The following is a 22,933-nucleotide window of genomic DNA, read 5'->3' on the forward strand; positions in this document are numbered from 1 at the left end:
TTCGCATATCGAAACAAATTCCTCCCTCTGCATGTAATGTAGGAAGAAGAATTCAACAAGGGCAACAGAGTGGTTGGTGTTCTATGGTCAAACAAGAGAGACAGTGGCCTCTGGTTTGCATCGGCAGAGTGGAGGGAATGCCAGCTCGGCATCCAAATGTTGCCAATTACAGAGATGTTGTACAGTAGTGCTGATTTTGTGAAGCAATTGGTGAACTGGGTCGTGCATGTTTTGGGCAGGGATGGTGTTGGTGAAGGGTGGAAGGGATTTGCATATGCCATGAATGCTATCTATGACAAAGAGAGCGCGCTGCAGGACCAACTTGTTATGGTGGGCTTACAGTAAAAGGGATGGGGATGACTCTGGGTGGAAGTGTTGTTGGTTTAGTCATGGCCATTGAAGGTGCAAGGGTGAAAGATGATATGTCGATGCATTCTTCCATGGCTTCTTGCATTGAAAATGGCTTTAATTTAATTTTTAGCATTTGGTTGTGGTGTGTCTTATAAATACTTGAGGAAATAAAACCATTACATGTTCTTTTCTATATATGCCAATAGCCGTGTGATCTACACATATAGGTGAAAGGCAACTGCCAACTATTGTTGTTTTCTGAATGGTAGGTTTAAGTTTGTGCATCAAACAGGGTCTTAGATTAAAAGGAGGAGAAATTTCATCTTGTAATTTTTTTCAAAAAAATTTATCATGGTAAATTTACCACGTTAAATTTCACCCGACAATCAAACAAGCCCTAAGGTAGACCTTAAACGTGATAAGTATCATTGTTCGGAGTCACCACAACTTTTGAACATGCAGAAAACATTTGAAGGTTTCATTCAGCTCCTTATTGCATTAGCATACAAGGCTTGTTACAGTGCTTTAAGGTGTTGATGTTGTCATGCTTCAACTTTTATATGAGTGATAGAAATTTAAAACAGAAGTTGCCTACCATCTCTTGTAGACCGTTATGCCAAAATTCCTGCACTTTGTCCATTGAGGATAGTACAACTTATTGTGAAGAGAGACCGAGTTATGCATGCCACTTCAACATATGCAAGAAGCATACACCACTGTAATGAATATATGTTAGAGGTGACATCATGTATATTTATTTTAATGTCTAAATATTATATATGCATGTATGTGTCGTGTGTGTGGAACAACAAATATGTATAAAATAACGAACAAGTATGAGATAAACTTTATTAAATAACAAAAGATTTATGAGATAATGAAATAATAAATAGACGAACGACTACTTAATTACAAGATAATATTTATGAGATAATGAATGATCAAATGTATGAGATAACTTCATATATAATGATATAGCAGACAAATACATAAGATAACATTATACATAAATATATGATAATATTTTTGAGATATTAAAATATTTATAAAATAATAAAATAATATTATATACAAAAGAGGAAAACAAAAATGTTTTTTTTATTCGTTAAAAAAAAGTATTGATCATAACTAACTAATTATATATATATATATATATATATATATATATATATATATATATATATACGAACTCATAAATTCTATTTTTATCAAATTTTCACTTTTTTTTTTGTTGTTTTCGTTTTTATCCGTACAAAAAATTTCTCCTTTGTTTTAATCAGGAACATTTTTTATTATCTTTAATATGGCGCACAAAATTATATATAGCGTTTCTGGTGGTGGTGACAAAGCCTTTTCCTGAGGGGTATTTCTGTCTTCCTACCCGACATGACCTTCAGCTCTCCGGCGACTGACGGCACCACGCTCTGACCTCGAACTTCTTCACAGGTTCTCGCGGTTGTCTTTTTTTTCTTGTAATCTTGTGTTTCGGGTTTTGCTGGTATGCTTTTGCTTGGTTTTTTTTTGCAAGTTGTGTTTTAACTTTTGCTTTGTTTTCTCATGGCCGTCTGGGAGCTTAAACGACTGAAATAGTGACCTGTTTGATGGGCTTCGTCCCTATTTCATTTGTCTAGTTGCTGTTTTGGATGTATGAACCGAATGGGCATGGTTTCAACAATCAAACGAATGAATCATGCACTACTTGGATAGAACGATAGCTACATTTTTGTCTATTGCATATTGAGGGAAAATGCTCATTGAATAAGATAATTTATTTAGGCAAGTGATTCTGGGTGTCTGTGTACATTCGAAATAACTGTGTGTTAGACGATCAGAGTTGAGTTACTGAGAATCTTGTCTTTGGCATCAGTGCCTATTGAATTGGAAGTTTTCTCGCAAAAGTTGAGGCACGGACAACAGCGGCTTCCACGAAGAAATTATTCATTTGCAGAAAGCATCCACAGATGCGCATGTACAATGGAGATAAGAGTACTCAGTTTGGCTGTGGGAGAAGAAATCCAATGAGCCGTGATGCCTAAAGGCCTAAAATAAGGGCCACAAAGATCGCACAGCCTAGAACACGTCATGGACTGTCCATTCTCTTTTCAGTCTTATTTGCTCTGCTTATGTAGGCCCCGCTTTGTTCTTTCTTTCTTTTTCAAATAATAAGCAGAGCAAATAGGACTGAAAAGAGAATGGACAGTCCATGACCTGTTATAGGCGGTGCGATCTTTGTGACCCTTAATTTAGGCCTTTAGGCATCACGGCTCATTGGATTTCTTCTCCCACAGCCAAACTGAGTACTCTTATCTCCATTGTACACGTGCATTTTTGGATGCTTTCTACAAATGAATAATTTCTTCGTGGAAGCTGTTGTTGTCTGTGCCGCAACTTTTGCTAGAAAACTGCCAATTCATTAGGCACTGATGCTAGAGACAAGATTCTCAGTAACTCAACTCTGATTGTCTGTGTACATTGCCTGATGCTCCCCATAATGCTTTTATTCATGGATGTAACTCATGAGAGTTGCCATCATGATCAAATGTCATGAGTTTAAAACCTACAGTATATACCACTAAAACACATTTTGAAAGTTAAGTATGCTGTCGAAAGAGTTGTCCTAACTACACAGGTTGTCAACATGTTGTTAGTAGCCTCATTGTTGCTAGAACTTAGCACAACTGGGGTGGGATGACTAGTAGGTGGCTAGTCATAGGTATCTCACTATGACTTCCCCCATTGTGCTTGCCAACGTGATGGTTCTTGGGATTAACATGCTTGCACCTCAAAGTTCACCCCGGAATTTCATACGGTTGTGAAGGCAACTGTGCTATTACCGATTGGGCCCTAGAGGCCATTTCTCCCACCACAACAGTAGTTGTCTAAATGTCGGTTGGTTTGTTAATGTATCGTTGACAATGTGACTGCTTTGTTAGAATTTCTCTTTCAATGCTATGCAATGCATTCATGCGTTTGATCCTTTCTTTATGCAACACTTTTAACACCAATAGGATGTTGAGCACCACAGCATCTTCTGTAGGAACAGGATACCTCATAGTGAAACAGTTCATGATCCTAAGTTCGTAGTCTATTCTTACATTTCGTCTTGACTGAAACAGAATGCTGTCTTAGATAAACTTGAAAGATTTCTTTTATTTTCTGCTGCTTCTATTTATGTTCTTCCTTAGAGTATACATGTTAATGTTTCAGCTGGAGCTTAACAGTTGTCTCTACCATTGTCTTCTGTAAGAAAACAAAAATTCACATCTACATCCCTTCAGAAACTGCCAAATATGCTGTCATTTGTCCTTTCAACATCGGCAGCATACATCCAAACTGGCCTTTGCCACCTTTGATGATCAGAAAGTATGTGCATGTGCATACTCCTGCATATGTACATGAACAGGTGTGACATGTGACTGCCTTTATTCATGGATGCCTCAATTCACATGTCATCATTGATTCGATCAAGCTATGGGTCATGTCCTATGCACTATGTGCAGGATGGGGCTGGTAAACTGAGTTGAACCAACCTACAGAGCTTTGGGTGTTTGAGCTCTGGATTGTTTGAGCAGTTGAACTCAATCTTATAATAACAACAATAAGTCGTTTAAACCAATTGTGAGCTGCTTTCTAAGATGGTTATATCATTTGATTTCTGTGTGGAAATAAATCTGTTTAATTGGTTTTTCTATACATATTATCCTTCAATATATTGTTTTCTTACACATATTGTCTTTCAATATATTTGAAACTATCATCAATGGCTAAGGAGCTTTACAGGTTGGGTCAAGTTGAGCACAGGCCATCCTTATGGATTGTGAACACGTCTTTGCAATTTTGAGTAAGCTTGTTCTAGGTTTATGGAACTCTTAACAGCCTAAGCTTGGGATGGCCTTTGATGCTAAGCATTATGTCTTTTCTCAGCCATGCGTTGAATGCCATTCATTTTATAGGACATGCCTAGCTTAGAGAATCTTGTGTTTTTTTTTTTCTGTTATATAAGCAGTTGTTGCTGCAATATCTCTGACAGCTTCTGCATATGGAAGCAGGTGAACTTGGAGCTATTATATGACCATATTTTGTCTGCCGTTCTGTTGTTTGCTCGTATTCTGCATCTATTTTTATGTGGTATGTCAAACGGAAGTGGTGCTGATTTCGCACAAACATGGATTGTTTTGTTTTATTACATTCAAGTTGGTGGTTACCCCAAGAAGATGTAAACTTTGATGGCTGCCATGCCTGTAACTGTCTTTCGTTTGCGGATTTGGAAATCTTGAACTTGGTCTAGTCTGCTCTTGACCAATGTTATGTGCCTTGAAACTTATAGATTCTGCATGCCTTTGGTGCAGTTGGTCATGATGCAAAATCAAATGATGACCAAACTCTTTTTCTGATGGCCATGAGTCTTCTTGTGGTTAGTGGAAATGGTAAGATCTCTTTCTCTCTCTCTCCCTCTCTCTCTCCCTCTCTCTCTCTTCCTTTGTGTGTGTGTGTGTGTGTGTGTGAGACCCCATGTTAGAGCAAAGATAAAATTGCACCATGAAGTATTTTTATATTCAAATTTATAATGTTGCTGCCAATCCTCATCACCTACGCATCAAAATGTCAGAAAGAGGGTAGATGTGCATCTGTCTTAATTGGCAACGGCCCTTTCGTTTTATTTTCTGTGCAAGTACAACAAGCTAGATGCTTTTGCAAAATTGTGTCTTCATGAAAACATTTGGTTGTAATTTATAATTTCAATAAAATGCTATAACACTATTAATAGTCCATTAATAAGTTTCATTTGCACATATGAAAACTATTTCAAGAAGAGAGAGAGAGAGAGAAAGAGAGATATTTATTTTTAAATTCTATAGGTTCATCCAAACTTAAGAATAATAAAAATCTGACTTTAATTTCTAGATATTCAAGGTTTTCCAAACACTACAGTTTTTCAGAAAATGAAAGAAGCTAAACCGGAAAATACAACCAAACAAGAACCTGATCCAGCTAATTATCTACCCCAAAGTTTGAAACTAATCTACTATGCTGAAAAGAACACCACACAGAGCAAGAGACCACGCATGATTCGATCCATTAGGGCCTGCATCCACAAGTTGCACCACCTCACGTCTTGGCGTCAACATGTTGAGCATCCCATAGAGCGAAACATGCATATTTCTGTGTCAGCACCCATTCTCAACTATAATTTTTTATATTTGCAATACCATTGGTTGCATAGATGGTTTTTTAACATTTAGACTTAAGATCGATGATCCCCTTGGTAGTCAACATTAGGAGGACAACTGGACAAGAGCTTTAATTCTCGTTAGGAGAAGACGTCATGTATAGGTTAGAGTAGTATCAGGTTCTTTGTTCTATGCACCAGGGGCCTGGTTGAGCTCAAATGGAGCCTTTTTGAATTTAGACACTTAATGAGGCATTTGAGATTGACGATTCCTGTTGGTTGGGCAATGAACATGTCTTCTTAAAGTTTTACCATATAGGAATTTGGTGCTGACATCCATCTGTTTGACCAACCAACCTTGACTAGATGCAAAGCATAAAACAGCTTAATAATGGTAGGCCTAACAACAGGACTAAATGTCTCAAAAAAGTTGACTTCCTTGGTCGTAGGAACAAGGTGGGTTTTGAACCTTTAGATAGATTTGTCTGCCTTTTTCTTAATTTTGTGGACCTACTTGTATCTTACTGGGATAAGGCTCCAGCTAGGGAGAACTAAAAGTCTGTTTCTGTTTCTTTCTATTTCTTCCTTCATGGCATGTTTCCATATGGGATCCAAGGCACCTTGGGAGAAATTAGTAGCTTCAATTTGATTACTTAGATCAGCAACAGAAGCAATGGAAATGAAGGTTTACTATGTTCCATCTTTGGCATGCATAATCATGAGACGACTTCTTTGAGGTTGGACAGGAACAGGACCTAGGTTGTCTTTGATTGAGGTTGTTGGTTCTAGATATTCGAAACACGATTCTCATTAGGCTGAGAATTGACCTGGTCACTATGCACTTTAGGTGGAGGAGTGGTCAAATGGAGAGGCAATTCTGACCTGCTTTGGGACCCTTCTTTTCCTTCCTTTTTTTTGTTTCCACAGAGAGGAAAAGACTTTTCATCAATAAATAGCATCTTTCGAGATTATCAGCTAATAAGAAACATGGCCCAGGCTGCACAAAAAAAGATCCATGATGGTTGTTGCCATTTCCCGTAAAAACATTTTTCTTTGTTTCGTATTCACACCTCAAGACGTGTTATTGTACCTTTTAGTGAGCCTTATGCACTCCTTTTTAGCCAAGGTTGTGGATGGCAATTTGTTTGATTAGGTCTTGAAAGGCCTTTCTGTTCTGTCTTGACTAGGGAATAGTATTGGAGAGTAATGGGAACAAGTTTGTTATCATGTTGAACAATGTGGGCCAGATTCTACACACCTTTTGGTTCTCCTCTGTTTTGAATTCAGAATGCATAAAAAGAAATTCCAAGTTATATGATATTTATCAGATCAGTTGCATAAGTTTTGCATGTTTTATTCACTTGACATGGTCTATTAATCTTTATAGTAAGATATCCTTTCACCATTTTTTGGACTATCACGCTTATTGAAGGCCCAATTTTAGACCCTTTGGTTGCTGTTTGGAATTCAGAATGCATATAAAAAAAAAATCCAAGTGATGTTATCGACATATTAGTTGCAACATTCCTGCTGATAAACGGTGTAACATCAATTTTCGTGTCTTGGCTGTGTTGTTGGCACTATTAACTTTTGCCTTTACAGTGGTGATCCTTGACACGGAGAGTGGGCTGCAGGTGGTAGACTTCTAGAACATTGAAGTTTGTATCTATGGATGGCTCACGGAATATTTCTTCCCGGTGCTAAGTCGTTAACAAAGCATTCGAAAGTGTCAGAATCGAAGTGTGAATCCTGTAATTTTCGGTGGGCAAGTCTAAAGACCATGGAGTGCGGAAATATCTTCCAGCTTGTTTTCATACAATGGCAAGGAACTAAGAGAACGTAGACGCTTTGTGCAGAAGGAGACTGATGAATTTAAATAATGGATTCCGAAAAGGTTAGCATTAGGTACAACAACAGAAACAATAAATTTGCTATTGCATTTGGAAAAGCTTGCACTGGTATTTCTAGAATTACTTGCGCCATAGGATTACTTGTGTCTTTTACTCAACGATTAAATACTTGAAGGAACATCCAACTTTTTGGGATTCTCTGCCAATCAGAACCAGTCATAGGCCTTGGCAAGGAAAATCTCCTGCGATGTTAATCTGTACTTTTATCAAAGTAGTCCAAGAAAATTATTAACGCACATTAATATGATTTAGTGTGCTGAAAGATGAAAATCTTGTCAAGAGGGTCGTAGAAAATCTATTACGTCTTTTTTATAATAATGACAATATCGTCTGTGCAATGCTTGCCTGATTATTTAGCGAAATCCAGTATCATCTTCATTTGACTATCTCCTTTTGTTATTCATCGGGGAAAATAGATAATTTTTACACGCTACTCATAAATTAAAATACTGCTTCTAAAGTTCTAAACCACTAAGTTCAGAACAAATGAAATCCCTAACCTGGTAATATTAATAGTACTCTCACGATTATCAATCACAGCGAAAACTCATGGTCTCAGGTCTTGGGGCATCCGCTTGAGTCCATATAAGAGCGTGCCATGCCACCAGCTTCTTCGATGTTCATGATGTAGTCAATCTCCTCTGCAATCTCCTTCATGGAAGGCCTGTTCTGCCTCTTCTCCTCTAGGCATCCCAGTGCAAGAAATCCAAGTGCCCTCATTGTGTCCAATGCCTCCTGTGTAGCTCCTGATTTCAACTCGTCGTCCACTGTCTCCATCAACTTGCCCTCCTCTGCCCGCTGCTGAACGTACATTGCCAAGTTCACATCATCGGCTCCTCTATTGAAATCGATAGCCTTCTTTGATGTCAATAGCTCGAGCAACACCACACCAAAGCTATAAACATCACTCTTGTCCGTCAACTGATAGTTCCTGTAGTACTCAGGGTCCAGATACCCAAGCGTGCCTTGTGCACAGGTAGATACATGGGAGAGATCAGGCTCAGCAAGCCTAGAGAGTCCGAAATCAGAGACTTTTGCGTTGAGCTTCTCGTCAAGAAGAATGTTAGTTGACTTCACATCTCTGTGGTAAATAGGAGCATACGCTGATGAATGAAGGTAGGCGAGGCCCTCTGCTGTCTGATAAGCAATTGTCAGCCTTTGCCGCCATGGGAGGAAATCGTAGCTTCCGTGCAAATGGTCATACAGGGTACCGTTGGGAATGAATTCATACACCATTAGAGGCTGTTGGAGCTCTACGCAGCAGCCAAGAAGGCGGACGAGGCTACGGTGGTTCACCTGTGAGAGGATGCGGACTTCATTGAGAACCTGCTCTGTGCTCTTTATGTTGCCAACCTTAGCAGACTTGATTGCAACGACTGTGCCATCGTCAAGAAGACCTTTGTACACGTCGCCGTAGCCTCCTGATCCTAAGATGCAGTCGCCGGAGAAAGAGTTGGTGGCCCTCTTCATCTCCCTCCCTGTGAAGAGCTTAGCTGTTTTCCCACCACTGTTTAAGATCTCTTCCCGTTCACGGGTTATTCTGTCTCTTTCTTCCTTGGCTTTCTTGTGCCTTTTGTACAGTAGAAGTCCAGCAAAAACTGCAATCATGCATGCAGACAGCCCAGCAGCCAAACCTGTTGACTCGACAATCGTCAAATTTTAAGAAACTTAATACTTAAGCAAAGATTAAAACCGAACTGAACATGTTATTTAGATTCTTGTCAAATCAAGTTGTTTTGGGCCAAAAGGATTTTCATATTCTTCAAAACCAATATGGACAGTGTGCCACCCATCAAACATTACCCAATTCTCCACCAAAAGGTTTAAGACAAAGATCTATGACAAACCATATCGATGCCTTCTTGTATATTGATGCCTTATGGCGATATAGTGGTGGAAAAGGAGAAGGGTTTCAAGTCAACAGTAAGTGCTAGACGCGGGCACATCATTTTCTTCATTGAAAGGATTGGACAGAAGACTTAAGTTTAAAAAATAACAAATTTCAATAGCCAAAAGTAATGTAATGAACCAAAGAAGCTGCCTAAGTGCTAACCCCAACTTGGCTGATGCACAATTAAAAAAGCGGTTGCCATGAAAGTCACGGCACGGCACGGCACGGCACGGCACTACACAGCCCGACGTTTGCATCGTCCGGTTGTGGGACTAGCGACGAAGGCCAACGCTGTCTCGTGACTTGTGGCCATCGATCAATAAAAATGAACTTCATTGATTTCTCAGGAATCATCTCAAATTCTTGATAAGGAGAAGAGAAGAAACGAAAGGAAAGGAAAATCTCACCTGCGATGAGGGGTTTCAGATTGCGACGGCTTGTCTTCTCTGCAACAAAGTCGCCTAGTCAGATATATGCTCATCAACAAGAGAAACAATTCTAGAAAAAGCCGTCCGTACAGCAAGGAGCGATATTAATAATGATAAGATTAATCGTCGAGTAGACATGTGAACTAGCAATAATTTGCTTCTCCGTTGAAGGGATGTAACGTGGCCACCTTATCTTCCTTGTATTTTTTTTCGTGTTCGTGTCTATCTGATTTGATTTTCAAACTTCTGATGCATTTAGAGGTTAGGTAAGAATAGAAAATTAGAGAAATGACCAACATCTTCAAAGCGAGGACGCGATATTCTTTTCACATTTAGTCAATAAAAGATGAAAGTTGATAGTGTTTAATGATGCCTTCTAAAGTTCAATTTTTCTTGAAGAATCAATAAAATAGTAAGTGCAGATGACAATAGAAGGAGAAATATCACGTGTGAACTAGGAGGGCTTCATTTTAAGAGTCAGGTTATGTGAATGAACGGTACTTCAAAATTGGCACTTCCTGCGACTCATATTGCGGGCGTCCCTGTGTGGATGGTGTCGGAAATCGTATGGCTCAACTAAAAAGACAAAAGACAAGTAAAAACACGGCAAAAGTCAAGAATCAAACAGGCAGCTCTGCAGCATTTTCGCGGGATATTCTGGTGAAAAAAATCCCGAGGTGCACTACATCGCCCTAAAGGTCGCAAAAACTGGATTACACTGGATAATTTGTCCGTGCCATCACATCCCATACTCAAACGTTGCGTCTAACGCGTGGGCCCCATATCTAATTCTTCCAGGAAAGAGCCAATCGAGGCTCGACGAGTCGTCTAGTCAGGAGAAGCATCGCGTGCGACGCCATTGCACCTGACCTCTGTTGGCAGTGGGCCGTGGGGTCGTAAACCGGCGACCTCAAGAACTCGCAAGAGGAAAAAAAATCTTTGGAGAGAAAATGTCGGGATATTTTGGTGTTCTCATTATTCCCTATAATCCCAATAAATGGCCGAAACTACGTAAGATATAGAGATAAAATATGTATGAACATAAGCTACTAAAGGAAATAAATGTTTTTACGAGACAAATCTCGAGATAAGAACGGCAATTTTTTAGGTTGGTGTATGAAAATCCGACGACAAAAAGAGAGAGGATTATTTTCTCGGTCACTGTAACTAAGTAATAGTGAGATGGGAATGAACTCACTCTTGGTGCAGGTCCCCGTGAACGGGTCCCATAGGAAGTCAACGTTGCAGAGGCACCTCCTAACCCCAGCAGCACTCGCCGGGTCCGTCGAGCACGTCGAGCTGGCGACGGCGGCGTCGCAGTCCGCCTGGCTCCGGCACTGCAGCTCCGGCGGCGACTGCCACTGAATCACCAAGCCTTCCTGCCACTGCGCCAACGGCAGCGACGTGTCCGTCCCCACCACGAAGGTCCGGTACGCCCGGCACCCCGTGGGCCGCACCCTGATGGTGTAGTTGCTGGCGGAGCTGCCGGAGGTGAAGGAGCAGCATATGCCGGCGTTCCGGCAGGACGCGGCCTCCGAGGAGGCGTCAGCGTAGGTGTGGCAGAGGCTGGAGGAGGAGCAGTTGAGGGGCGAGTTGAGGAGGGCGTTGGAGCAGTTGAGGTAGAAGATGTTGTTGCCGGCGGCTATGTTGAAGGGGAGGCTCTGGTTGAGCCAAACCCCTTCGCTGGCTATATCGGTGGTGATGCAGGTCCCAGGGATGAAGCTCGACGGCCGGATGACGAACCTCTGCTGTTGGGGAGCGACGCTGGTGACCTGGTAGGAGGAGCCGTTGAGGGTGGGGAAGATAAGGGAGCCGGTGCTGACATTACAGATCACCTGGTAGTTGGGGTCGCCGCAGCTGGAAGAAGTACTCAGCGGGTAGGGGACGGCGGTGGAACCGCAGTTGGGACACCGGGTGGCGGAGGATGGCCTGGCGAAGAGAAAGAGGAGGAGGAGTACGGACGCCATAGGAAGGAGGAGGGAACGATGATCCATCTCGGTGAGGTGGGCAAGACGAGGGAAGAGGGTGAGGAATAGGGGAAAGAAGAAGGGGGAGGAGGAGTTGCCTTTTCAGATTAAAGACATGACAGGTTAGTAGGTTGGGGAAGACGCGTGACAGAGCGTAGTTTCTCTGACCAGGAAAGGCAATAGCTGAAGATGAAGGTTGTCTCTGACTCTTCTCAGGGGTCTAGGCAGTAGGTCTGGTGAGTCAAAGCCAACTTGTGGTTCGGCTTAGACAAGCAACCGACCACTTGGTTCACCCCTCTAAGTTGGGGTTCAGGTGGCCCTGCTATTTTGACTTATACTTAATGCGTTGTTTTTATGATTCATAAATAGTATGAACTATTGCAGCAGTATATATATATATATATATATATATGTGTGTGTGTGTGTGTAACCCAATACCATTAAAATAATTCGTTACCACAAAGTCAAGTTTTCATAGAATTGAGTTTTTGAGGTGTTATTCGGATGCCCTTTAATTCTAAAACTACAATTTAATTATGTTTTTTGTGGGGTTGTGTCACAAGGATTTCCTCCTGTTTGCTTTTCGGTCATGTCGCTCGTACATTAGTTTAGGAAAAGTAGCAAAAATTCGCGTGACATGTGCCTTTTTATGCATATCCATGTGATGTAGCTTGGGGCCTGGGTAGTGAAAACAACGTGCCCTTGGTGATGACGAACTTTGAATCAATGACTAGGCTTCCCAAGCACTTTGAGACTCGATAGACCAAACATTTCAAAATTAAGTTGACTAAAGTCATATTCTCAACAAAAATCTCTATGTTAAGTGTTTGATATTAGTATATAAACCACGATCAGTGCAATAAGTCGATATGATGTGCAAGTTGCATCTTTGAAGTTGTGGCTGCAGCCATACTAAAGTACCAAATCCGACTTCTGATGTTGGTATTTAGTAGATAGGAAGCTCTAAAAAAGGAGGTCAAGACCGAGTAATCCTTTTTGTTCCTAATCAAATCAGTTCCTTCACCGAAGCTCGTTCAAGTAATCATATGCTCGATCCAGTCAAATTTGAGGTACTTCCCTTGATATCTAAAATATAAGAAATAGGTTGTAAAGGAACTATAAGCAGAAGAAAATGCATCAAGAATCAAATAAAAATATTGATCAGTCTAACAAAAGTTCCTTTCTGCCTCATTAATTAGAGACTGGATCCAGCACCGGTTCTAGAATACAAACATCTCCTTGGATAGACTTCTCTTGGCCCAAATGCATTTTCTAAATGGGAGGGAAGAGCGTGCCAAACGCAGCATAGGGTCCTGATTGCACAGGCCACACTTGACTGAAAGAAAAAAAGCACAAACCTAGCAATGTCATGAAAACGACTACCACAAACATGACCTACTTGGAAAACCGAGTTCTATGCTTTCTTAGCTGCCAATAATCTACTCAATCGAACTCTTTCCACTTGGACAAACAAATTCTATGAATTCATGGATGCAAAGGGGGCAGCAGCTTGCTCGCTTATAATGAGGTACTGAATCTCCTCTGCAACTTCCTTCATTGATGGTCTGTCCTGCCTTCTCTCCTCAAGGCAACCCATCGCTAGAGAGCAGAAGGTCTTCATCGACTCCAAACTTCTTGGTGAAGCTCCGCATTTTAACTTCTCATCCACTACTTCCATAGCCTTCCCTTCATCCACTCGGTGTTGAACATAATTGAACAGGTTTACTTCCTTTGAATCTCTCTGTCTGTCTATGACTTTCTTGGATGTCAAGAGCTCAAGTAGAACCACACCGAAGCTATACACATCACTCTTGTCTGTTAGCTGGTAGTTTCTGTAGTACTCAGGATCTAAGTACCCAATTGTACCCTGTACACATGTTGATACGTGCGTCTGCTCAGGATCAATCAGCCTAGATAGCCCGAAATCCGAGACCTTGGCATTGCATTTATCATCAAGAAGAATGTTGCTTGACTTGACGTCGCGGTGATAGATCGGGGGCATTGCTGAGGAATGAAGGTAAGCAAGGCCTTCAGCAGTTTGAGAAGCAATCCTGAGTCTTTGATGCCAACTGAGGAATGCATATCTATCAGTGTGGATGTGTTCATGTAGAGTTCCATTGGGAATGAACTCATAGACCATGACCGGTTGTTCTAGCTCGACACAGCAGCCTAGTAGGCGGACAAGGCTTCTATGGTTCACCTGTGAGAGGATGCTCACCTCATTCAATACCTGGTCTGTGCCCTTCGTGTTATCAACCTTGGCAATCTTGGCGGCAATTGGAGTGCCATCTTCAAGAAAGCCCTTGTAGACTTCTCCAAAGCCACCCTCGCCGAGAAGCCGGTCTGGAGAGAAAGAGTTTGTGGCCTTTTTCATATCTTTTCCACTAAAGAGCTTTGCAGATCTTCCTCCACTATTAAGTGACAGAATCTCCTCTCTCTCTTTTCTCAGCCTCTCACGCCCCTCCTTGGCTAATATTTTCTTGTTATATAGGCAGAAGCCAATGAACATCAAGAAAATTGTCAGCGTGGATGCTAACCCTGCCAATAAAAAAAGTCCAAAAACTTTCAGTCATCAAACTTGTCATTTCTATTGCGCTAACAGAAGCAGTGAATCAAAAAGAATATTCAAATAACAATTATGTGATTTGTGAAGCACTATTGTTGCTCATAGCGATGAATGAAAAGCAGTACATGCTATGGCTTATTGAGGGGATAAGTTGTTCTAAAGCGAAGATGGACTGGATTGGGGGCACTTGATATCCCTAAAAATGATTTCAGAGCAAGTATAGTTAAATAATACACATTCAAAACAAACAGAGAGAAATTGTTTATGTTGTCAAGGCAAAGATTAGAGGAAAAAGTAGGTCCAAAAGGGTTCGGCTTTTATCCCAAAATTAAGCTTCTTGTGGTACCCCAAAAGACAACACAAAGATTACTTCATGATGCTTGGCAAAAATATAAACATGTACGCAAACAGGCGCGCGCACACACGAACACGGAAACATAGAGTACATGGGATTCTTTTTTCGGTGGTTAAGAGGAGCTCTGCTGTTTTACCTGCTACAAGTGCGATATACAGTGCTTCGTGACATCTCCACCTTTCCCGGCAGGCGCCTGCAATGCAGGCAAAAAAAAAGTAAGCAGAGGAAACAATAACCACATTCAGTCTCAGTTTGGCACCAGGACTGTTTCTCTCTCTACATTTGTATACCACATTCTCTCATTCATGTATGACGCGCTGTCAACACGAAACCGGGGCCAGCCTGAAACTGACTTTGAATCCAGCCAGCCCAGCCCAGCCTAATACCCAGCTCCACTCTACTGATGCTCGCAACTTGACATGTCTTTGCCAAAAATATGGGAATCTCATGATATCTAGTGTGTGGAGCCGTCTTTGGGCCATCCCAGGCCTTTGAATATATATATATATATATATGAGAGAGAGAGGAAGAGTTGAAACTTGAAAATAATGAACAGAAATCGAGCTCACTCTTTGTGCAAGTCCCTGTCTTTGGATCCCACTGTAAACCAGCGTTGCATATACAGCGGGTTATCCTATCGCCTGCAGCTGTCCGATCCATTAAGCATCTTGAGTTGGGCACCGCCTCCCAGCAGTCCGTCTGGTTCTGGCACTCTAATTCAGGCGGGGATGCCCATTGCACCTGCACTCCTTCCTGCCACTCTTGTACCGGCAACTTATCATCCAGGTTCACGAAGCTCCTGTATGCCGTACAACTCCTGGCGATTATATTGTATGATGATACGGTGCCTCCTATTCTGCCGGAGCAGCAAATGTTCGAACTCCGGCAGCTTGCCATCTCTGGCGGCGCCTGCTTCAGATAGGCCCAGCAACTGCCCGGGTTGGAGCTCTGAGTGGAGCAGTCTAAGAGTCCTCTGTTCATAAACTGAACGGAGCAATTCAGCAAGAAGACCGTGTTGTCCGTCGTGAAATTGAACGGCAGACTATGGTTCAGCTTGACGCCCTCGTAGACGAAATCGGTCGTTTGGCACGAATTTCCGATCAGTCTTGCCGGTTGCAAGATGAATGTCTGCGACTGGGGATCGATGCTTGTTATGGGATATTCTGTCCCGCTTATGCTTCTCAAGAACAGAGCTCCGGTGGATGTGTTGCAGATGACGGGGTAGTTGGGATCGCCGCATCCTGGTGATGTGCTGAGGGGATAGGGAACGGGTGTCGAGCCGCAGTTTCCGCATTGTTTTGCGGCGGAACAGCTTAGGAGGAGGAGGACGGCAACGCAGAAGATCGAAATCCCGGTGGACGGCCATTGATGCAGAGGAGCTTGGGCGCCTTCCATTCTGCTCAAGTTGGAGGCACTCCGGGGGAGGAATATGTACAGTGAGATTCTATCGACAATTCAGACTATTGCATGCCCATATGATCCCACGAAACGTATTTAACTACATATTAAATGTCTTCAACCGTTTGCTTTGTGCCCTGATGAAGAACCATTCTACTACATATTTGAAGGTTTTATTTTTTTTTCTTTTTTTTTTAAATTTACTTTTACGATAATATCACAAATAAAAGGATAAAAACAATCAAATCCCAAACTAAAAATAATGAAATGTATTTGTCAGGTTGTCAGGTTGAAGATGTTAAATAAGACTAGTTGAAGAAGAAGATTTAATTAAAACTTGTTGTCATGTTATGTATAAGCTTCCTTATTGCGTTGTCCCCCGAAGCATGGTGCATCCAGCTCTCTTCATTATAAAAAGAACATATTAAAAACAATGGCCTACTACTAGGTAGTCAATAGAGCAGAGTGATCGAGAATCTTCCCCAGTTCCCAGCAAATTAGAGTACTTAAAAATGTGAGAGCAATCAACGTTTGCATACTCCATAGGGAAAATGATCAAACGAGCTGTTATACTTTTTTTTTAGTTGATTTCATTTAAAATATATGATATATAGTAAACAGTTATGGTAAATGCATGTACTTGTCAATTTTAATTAAGGAATTAAAATCGCTTACAGTTAATTATTTTGGGCAAATTAGGATTTCTAGGAGCTACACTGTGCCAAAGATATCAATTATCATCTTGAGTAAAAGGGAGACCAAAATAAATAAAAAAAAATTAGTCAAAAATAAGGTAGGGATCACCGAGTGATAATGGACCAAATAAGTCGACTGTATAATGACTGCATAGAAACCGTTTGACATTAACAAATTAGACCCCATCAGTAGTGTAACCTTTAGAAGAAGAAGGGACATTTCTCATTGATTCATTATTATAACCCTATACATTAGGACCATAAGGGGGGGTTGGATGCTTCGGTTCTTAACTAAGCTGTAAAATGAAATACTTTTCCTATTCACACAGATTTATTATTATAACCAAATTATTGCAGCTAAGTAAAAGAGGCAACCCTTCGAAACTCATCCAGAAAGGTAGGGGAGCTACATTTTAAATATCAAGTTTTTAAAGTTTCCTTTCAACTACCAAACTCTTTATTTTGAATCGGTATTAAATGTCACATATTTGCCTGCATTTGAAACTTTCTGTCTGCCACGTTACGGCCGGATTTCAGCCATGAAGAGTGCCAACATTAATTAGGGCACGCTCCCAGCTACCTGGATATTGCTGTTGCCAACTTCAAGATCTTGTTAAGTCTAATTATTGATCCGGTTTTTGTATTTTTTTTTCCATGTACGGTTCACTTACATATAGTAAAAGAAGAGTTATTTTATGTTGACCTAACATAATTGACGCAAACATTTTTGAGTTCTCTCCTACTCATGACTGCATCGGCAAAGTGCCAACGAAGCACAGACTCCGTGATCAAGAGAGGCCACAAGTTGCAGACTACGAAAAGCTTTCAATTGTTATACATTGACCTGAACTTCATCACCAGGCAAATGGGCTCGGAGTTGATCATTCCGTGATTGGATATATGGGCTCATGACTCGTTTTCATAACAGGGTCGGCAGAGTTTGCCAGCGAACACACTTTTTTTTAATCGGGACAGCCATAAGCTGCATCAGCAGAGTTGCCAGCGGACAGACTTTTTTAATCAGGACAGCTATAAGCTGCAGAATACAAAGAAATTTTAATTGTTCTGAACGGAGGTGAGTTTGAGTACTGATCACCAGGCAAGTGGGTTCATTTTTAACGCTAATGTGGCATATCCTTACTTAGAAGAAGCAATTGGATGCCCGGTATAGTTGTATCTCGTCAATTTGTTCTAATTTGGCTCTCGCTTTGGACTTGCTGATCCATACTGTTTTTGAAAATCAAGCTACATGTGCCACTAGGTAAGACCCGGGAATTACATGCCATCTGGTCAGTTCTTGATCTGGATTCATCCAGCCAACGCTTTCTGATTAACTTCATCAAGCTGCCTCGTCCATACTGAGTACAAAAAGCATGTTCTGTAGTGCCTATTTTGATTGGATGACATTAAGTGCATGCTCATTAAAGGCCATAGGATTTTAGCTTGCAGTCATGCCTTTTAATCCAACCTTTGAGAATGTATTGTTTTAAATTTTATAAATGAGAAGAATTAGTTTTGGCACACAACAATGCAATTTCTCCCTTTAGAAAGTTTTATCCCATTTGCCAAAATCCCCTCCACAATTTCCTTATCCAGTCTATCTACTCCACATCAGCCCCATGTCTTTCCCTCTCCCCCTTTGCATCCTAGCTCTAGCATTTCACCTGGTACCAATATAATCTAGCTCTAAGTATTAGGCTGGGGCATGTGAAAATGGGGGTCAATATGAGCGTGTAGCAGGGAAGACCTCCATGGAAGAGGTGTTCGGTGTAGGGGGAGATTTCTAGAAAGAAATTGAACATGGGAAATAGATCTGATTCATGTACATTTGAGAAGGGATTGTAAGTGTTAGATGACGATGTAGGGTGTGCTTCGAATAGTTCTTCAGCTGAGGTTGGAGGAGCTCATAGCAGTTTATCAGGCTCAATGGTTTTAATGTGGAGTGCAAGGAAAATCTGGACAAGAATCAAAGTAAAAGATTGGACAATCTAACAACTGTTACTTTCTGTGTCATGGATTACAGACTGAATCGGGTACCGGTTCGTGCATACTCAGATGATCTCCTGGGCCTTCGCCACATGTGCATTGATTCTGGTTATGCAAAAAAAACTAAGAGAGGTAGGTTTCTCTTGGCACAAGTGGCTTCCACTATATAGGAGGAAAGAACATATAGGACCCAACACATGGTCCTGATTCTACAGGTCACACCTGAATAAAAGATGAAAGTACATTCCTAACAAATCATGAAACTGACCACCCAAAATAGACCTACTTTGGAAACCCAGTTCTACACTTTTCTAGATGCAAAGGTAGCATTAGTCTGCTTGCTGCTAATACTCAACTCAATCTCTTTAACAGTTTCTTTCCATCTGGACAAACAGATTCTATGCTTGGACGGATGCAAAGGGAGCAGCAGTTTTTTCGCTTGTAATGAGGTACTGAATCTCCTCTGCAACATCCTTCATTGATGGTCTGTCCTGCCTTCTCTCCTCGAGGCAACCCATCGCAAGAGAGCACAAGGCCTTCATCGAATCCGAAATTCTTGGTGAAGCTCCCCTTCTTAACTCTTCATCCACTACTTCCATAACCTTTCCTTCATTCACTCTGTGTTGAACGTACACAAACAAGTTCACTTCCCTTGGATCTCTCTGATAGTCTATGACCCTCTTGGATGTCAAGAGCTCAAGTAGAACCACACCAAAGCTGTACACATCACTCTTGTCTGTTAGCTGGTAGTTCCTATAGTACTCAGGATCCAAATAACCAATTGTACCCTGTACACATGTTGATACGTGCGTCTGCTCAGGATCAATCAGCCTAGATAGCCCGAAATCAGAGACCTTGGCATTGCATTTATCGTCAAGAAGAATGTTGCTTGATTTGACGTCGCGGTGATAGATCGGGGGCATTGCCGAGGAATGAAGGTAAGCAAGTCCTTCTGCAGTTTGATGAGCAATCTTGAGTCTTTGATGCCAATTGAGGAAGCCATATCGATCAGTGTAGATGTGTTCATATAGAGTTCCATTGGGAATGAACTCATAGACCATGACCGGTAGTTCTAGCTCAACGCAGCAGCCTAGCAGGCGGACAAGGCTTCTGTGGTTGACCTGTGAGAGGATGTTCACCTCATTCAGTACCTGGTCTGTGCCCTTGGTGTTATCAACCTTGGCAATCTTGACAGCAATTGGAGTGCCATTTTCAAGAAAGCCTTTGTAGACTGCTCCAAAACCGCCTTCGCCAAGAAGCCGGTCTTTGGAGAAAGAGTTTGTGGCCTTCTTTATTTCTCTTCCACTGAAGAGCTTGGCAGATCTCCCACCGCTGTTGGCTGACAGAATCTCTTCTCTCTCTTTTGTCAGCCTCTCATGTGCCTCCTTGGCCAGCATTCGCCTTCTATATATCAGGGAGCCGATAAACATCAAGGAAAGTGCCAGAGCAGATGTGAACCCTGTCGACGAAAAAATCTCTGTAATTAATTTATCAGTTCTAGTGCACGAACAGGAACAATGGAGACTTCAAGTAACAACAATGTTCCTGTAAATTTTGCTCCAATTATTTCAATTTTATTTGCAAGTTTAGAAACCAATTTAATTTGTGGACCATAATCACCTGATCTCCTAGACCATCCTGCCATTATTAACGCTGTTATGATCAGAACAAAGCCAAACAGACAATCAGATAAATATCCAGGCTATGTAATCTGCCTCTACTATAATTTTATGAAGCATTCTGGACTCTTTGAGCTTCTGAATTATTGATTTTCCTCAAGGTGTGTGTTTGCTGCCATGATTTTGGCGATAGAAGGAGATTAATTATGGTTCCTACGGCGATGAATGGAAAACTGGTACAAGTTTTAATCCATCAAGTACTGTGGGAAATATCTACAACTTGTAATGGTATGTTCAGATGGAGTATATGGCTCCAAATGCTTGATTCTGCTACCAATATTGTTGAAACATGTTTCCAAGTCAACTTCATAACCTCCACACTTCTTTCCTTGATAAAAATTTGAGAGATAGCGTCATGAAATCAGGCTGAATGGGCCCCTTCCAATCCAGTTGATGGCAAATAGATTCAGTTTCTCAGTCTATACATTGGAGACATTTTCTTTGATATTTAAAAGAAAAAAAAATCTTTTCTACTTATTTCTATATAAATTTCACTTTAACTTTTGTTAGAACTGTTACAATACTTTTAGGGATTCAAAATTCTTGAATTGGCTGATACAATGAGCAGGCCGCCTCTTCAATTTGACCCGATTTTTTATGTCAATAACGATGGATTTGATTTCGAGCAAGTTTTTGACTAAAATTAACTTTCTGTACTATGAAATATATTGAATTTACAGCGCTTTACCTTTAGTTCAGAAAAACTTGCAAAGCGAATAGTCTTAAGCTGAAAATTTTACTTGTGTTTGATTGAGGTGAAAAGGTGTTCTGAAGGTGAGTAGAAATTATATGTAATCAAACATGCATTTGGAAGCATTTGATAGCCCTCAAAAAGATCTCATCGGACGTACTTGACGGGTTTCAATTTTCATTTCATCGTATACATTTAAGCATGCAGACAACATATGCGGTAGATGGGATTATTATGTAATAAAAAATGACAGCCAAAGATATATTGAGAAGAGTTTCGTCGTTCTACCTGTTACAGGAGCGATATACCATACTTTGTGACATCTCCACCATTTCCGACACTCTTGGACGACTGCAATGCAAAGAAACAGGTGAAAACTTTATTTACGGAAAAGCATGGGAAGCACAATGACCTTCAGTTACTGCAATTCGGGTCCATCGGGAAACGAGTTAGAAAACATCTAGCCGGAATTGTTAAATTCTGGAATGAAAATTTTCATTTTTTTGATGAAATGTTGTCAAACAAAGAATTTTGATTCTAAAATTATAGGTTCATTCTTGAATGAGAATTTCAGAATTGAGATTGTACATTAAGGGGTGGATTATGTTCCTAAATTTTTTATTTTTTTCACATCTCATTAAGGCACAAATCATGAAGGTTTTAATTCATGAAAATATAACTGTAATTTATGTTCCATCAAATATATGATTTTGAATTCTGGAATCAAAATTCAGGACTATCAAAGACAAAATAAACTAAATCTGGAATTCTCGTTTCAATTCAAGTTTAAGGTGAAATTTTGTTTTTAAAATTTTAATTCTAGAATCAAAATTCAAAGCCCTCAAAAGCCCTTTCTTCAATAACTATGCAACTAACCATTGGAAAAACATTCACACATGTTCAACCTCATATATATCTGAAAAACTCGGAGTTAAAGAACATAAATCGAGCTCACTCTTTCTGCACATCCCTTCCATCGGCTCCCACTGGAAACCAGCGTTGCATATACAGCGCCTCGTCCCATTGCCTGCAGCACTCGGATCCATCGAGCATGTTGAGTTGGACACAGCCACCGAGCAGTCCGCCTGGTTCCGGCACTCCAATTCCGGTGGGGATCTCCATTGAACCTCCACTCCTTCCTGCCACTCCTGTATCGGCAACGCCATGTTCAGGTTGACGTAGCTCTTGTATGCTGTACAAACCTTTAAGAGTATATTGTATGGTAATTGGGCTCGCACGGCGCCAGTGCGTGTGCAGCAAATGCTCCAACTCCGGCAGGTTGCCACCTCCTGCGGTCCCTGCTTCAGATAGGTCCAGCAACGGCTCGAATTGGAGCTCTGAGTCGAACACTCGTATAATCCTAGCGTGATCATCTCAGCGGTGCAATTCAGCAGGAAGATCGTGTTATTTGTTGTGAAATTGAACGGCAGGCTTTGGTTCAGCTTAATGCCATTGTAGATGAAATCGGACGTCCGGCACGAATTTCCGATGAGTTCCGCCGGTTGAAGGATGAATGTTTGTGAGGGGATCGATGCTTGTTATGGGATAGTCCGCCCCTCCTTCGCTTCTCAAGAACAGAGCTCCAGCGGATGTGTTGCAGAAAACGGAGTAGCTGGGGTCGCCGCATCCTGGTGATGTGCTGAGCGGGTAGGGAACGGCGGTCGACCCGCAGTTTCCGCATTGTTTTCCGGCGGAACCATATAAGAGGAGGAGGATGAAAAGGCAGATCGAAATTCCGGTGGACGGCAAGTGAAACAGAGGAGCATGAGCAACTTCCATGTTGGCTGGTTTGCAGGCGCTCCGGAGGGAATTTTGTACTACTGAGATTCTACCGCCAGTCTGGTCC

At 41.3% G+C, this 22,933-nt stretch overlaps 3 protein-coding genes and 1 pseudogene across 3 annotated transcripts; 1 reads left to right on the plus strand and 3 right to left on the minus strand.

The window, feature by feature from the left end:
• The first annotated feature begins 350 nt into the window (after window positions 1–350).
• LOC126410328 (uncharacterized) lies at window positions 351–7,693 on the plus strand. The gene is made up of 5 exons (XM_050079349.1): window positions 351–402; window positions 1,749–1,849; window positions 4,401–4,479; window positions 4,701–4,778; window positions 7,124–7,693. Exons 1-5 carry the CDS (start codon window positions 351–353, stop codon window positions 7,168–7,170), a joined length of 357 nt encoding a protein of 118 aa, XP_049935306.1. The 3' UTR covers window positions 7,171–7,693.
• An 87-nt stretch (window positions 7,694–7,780) lies between these two features.
• On the minus strand, window positions 7,781–11,948 carry LOC116262246 (wall-associated receptor kinase-like 20). Its single transcript, XM_031641420.2, has 3 exons — window positions 10,949–11,948; window positions 9,730–9,768; window positions 7,781–9,065 (listed from the first exon to the last, which is right to left on the minus strand). The coding sequence occupies exons 1-3, from the start codon at window positions 11,742–11,744 to the stop codon at window positions 7,987–7,989; spliced, it is 1,914 nt and encodes a 637-aa protein (XP_031497280.1). The 5' UTR covers window positions 11,745–11,948; the 3' UTR covers window positions 7,781–7,986.
• Window positions 11,949–12,989: 1,041 nt separating this feature from the next.
• Window positions 12,990–16,081, minus strand: LOC116260253 (wall-associated receptor kinase-like 20). The gene is made up of 3 exons (XM_031638466.2): window positions 15,208–16,081; window positions 14,775–14,831; window positions 12,990–14,255 (listed from the first exon to the last, which is right to left on the minus strand). Exons 1-3 carry the CDS (start codon window positions 16,031–16,033, stop codon window positions 13,195–13,197), a joined length of 1,944 nt encoding a protein of 647 aa, XP_031494326.1. The 5' UTR covers window positions 16,034–16,081; the 3' UTR covers window positions 12,990–13,194.
• A 3,034-nt stretch (window positions 16,082–19,115) lies between these two features.
• LOC116260307 (wall-associated receptor kinase-like 20) lies at window positions 19,116–22,866 on the minus strand (annotated as a pseudogene).
• Between the last annotated feature and the right edge of the window lie 67 nt (window positions 22,867–22,933).

This window comes from Nymphaea colorata, chromosome 1, assembly GCF_008831285.2.
Source record: "Nymphaea colorata isolate Beijing-Zhang1983 chromosome 1, ASM883128v2, whole genome shotgun sequence".
Taxonomy (NCBI): domain Eukaryota; kingdom Viridiplantae; phylum Streptophyta; class Magnoliopsida; order Nymphaeales; family Nymphaeaceae; genus Nymphaea; species Nymphaea colorata.

Coding starts and splice junctions, on each gene's coding strand:
- LOC126410328 (XM_050079349.1), top strand. CDS start 351: ATGGGGATGACTCTGGGTGGAAGTGTTGTTGGTTTAGTCATGGCCATT. Junction 403..1,748: donor TTTAGTCATGGCCATTGAAG/GTGCAAGGGTGA, acceptor CATGACCTTCAG/CTCTCCGGCGACTGACGGCA. Junction 4,480..4,700: donor TCTGCATCTATTTTTATGTG/GTATGTCAAACG, acceptor CCTTTGGTGCAG/TTGGTCATGATGCAAAATCA.
- LOC116262246 (XM_031641420.2), bottom strand. CDS start 11,744: ATGGATCATCGTTCCCTCCTCCTTCCTATGGCGTCCGTACTCCTCCTC. Junction 9,769..10,948: donor CACGGGGACCTGCACCAAGA/GTGAGTTCATTC, acceptor ACTTTGTTGCAG/AGAAGACAAGCCGTCGCAAT. Junction 9,066..9,729: donor TCTGAAACCCCTCATCGCAG/GTGAGATTTTCC, acceptor TCGAGTCAACAG/GTTTGGCTGCTGGGCTGTCT.
- LOC116260253 (XM_031638466.2), bottom strand. CDS start 16,033: ATGGAAGGCGCCCAAGCTCCTCTGCATCAATGGCCGTCCACCGGGATT. Junction 14,832..15,207: donor GACAGGGACTTGCACAAAGA/GTGAGCTCGATT, acceptor CCTGCATTGCAG/GCGCCTGCCGGGAAAGGTGG. Junction 14,256..14,774: donor GTATATCGCACTTGTAGCAG/GTAAAACAGCAG, acceptor TTTTATTGGCAG/GGTTAGCATCCACGCTGACA.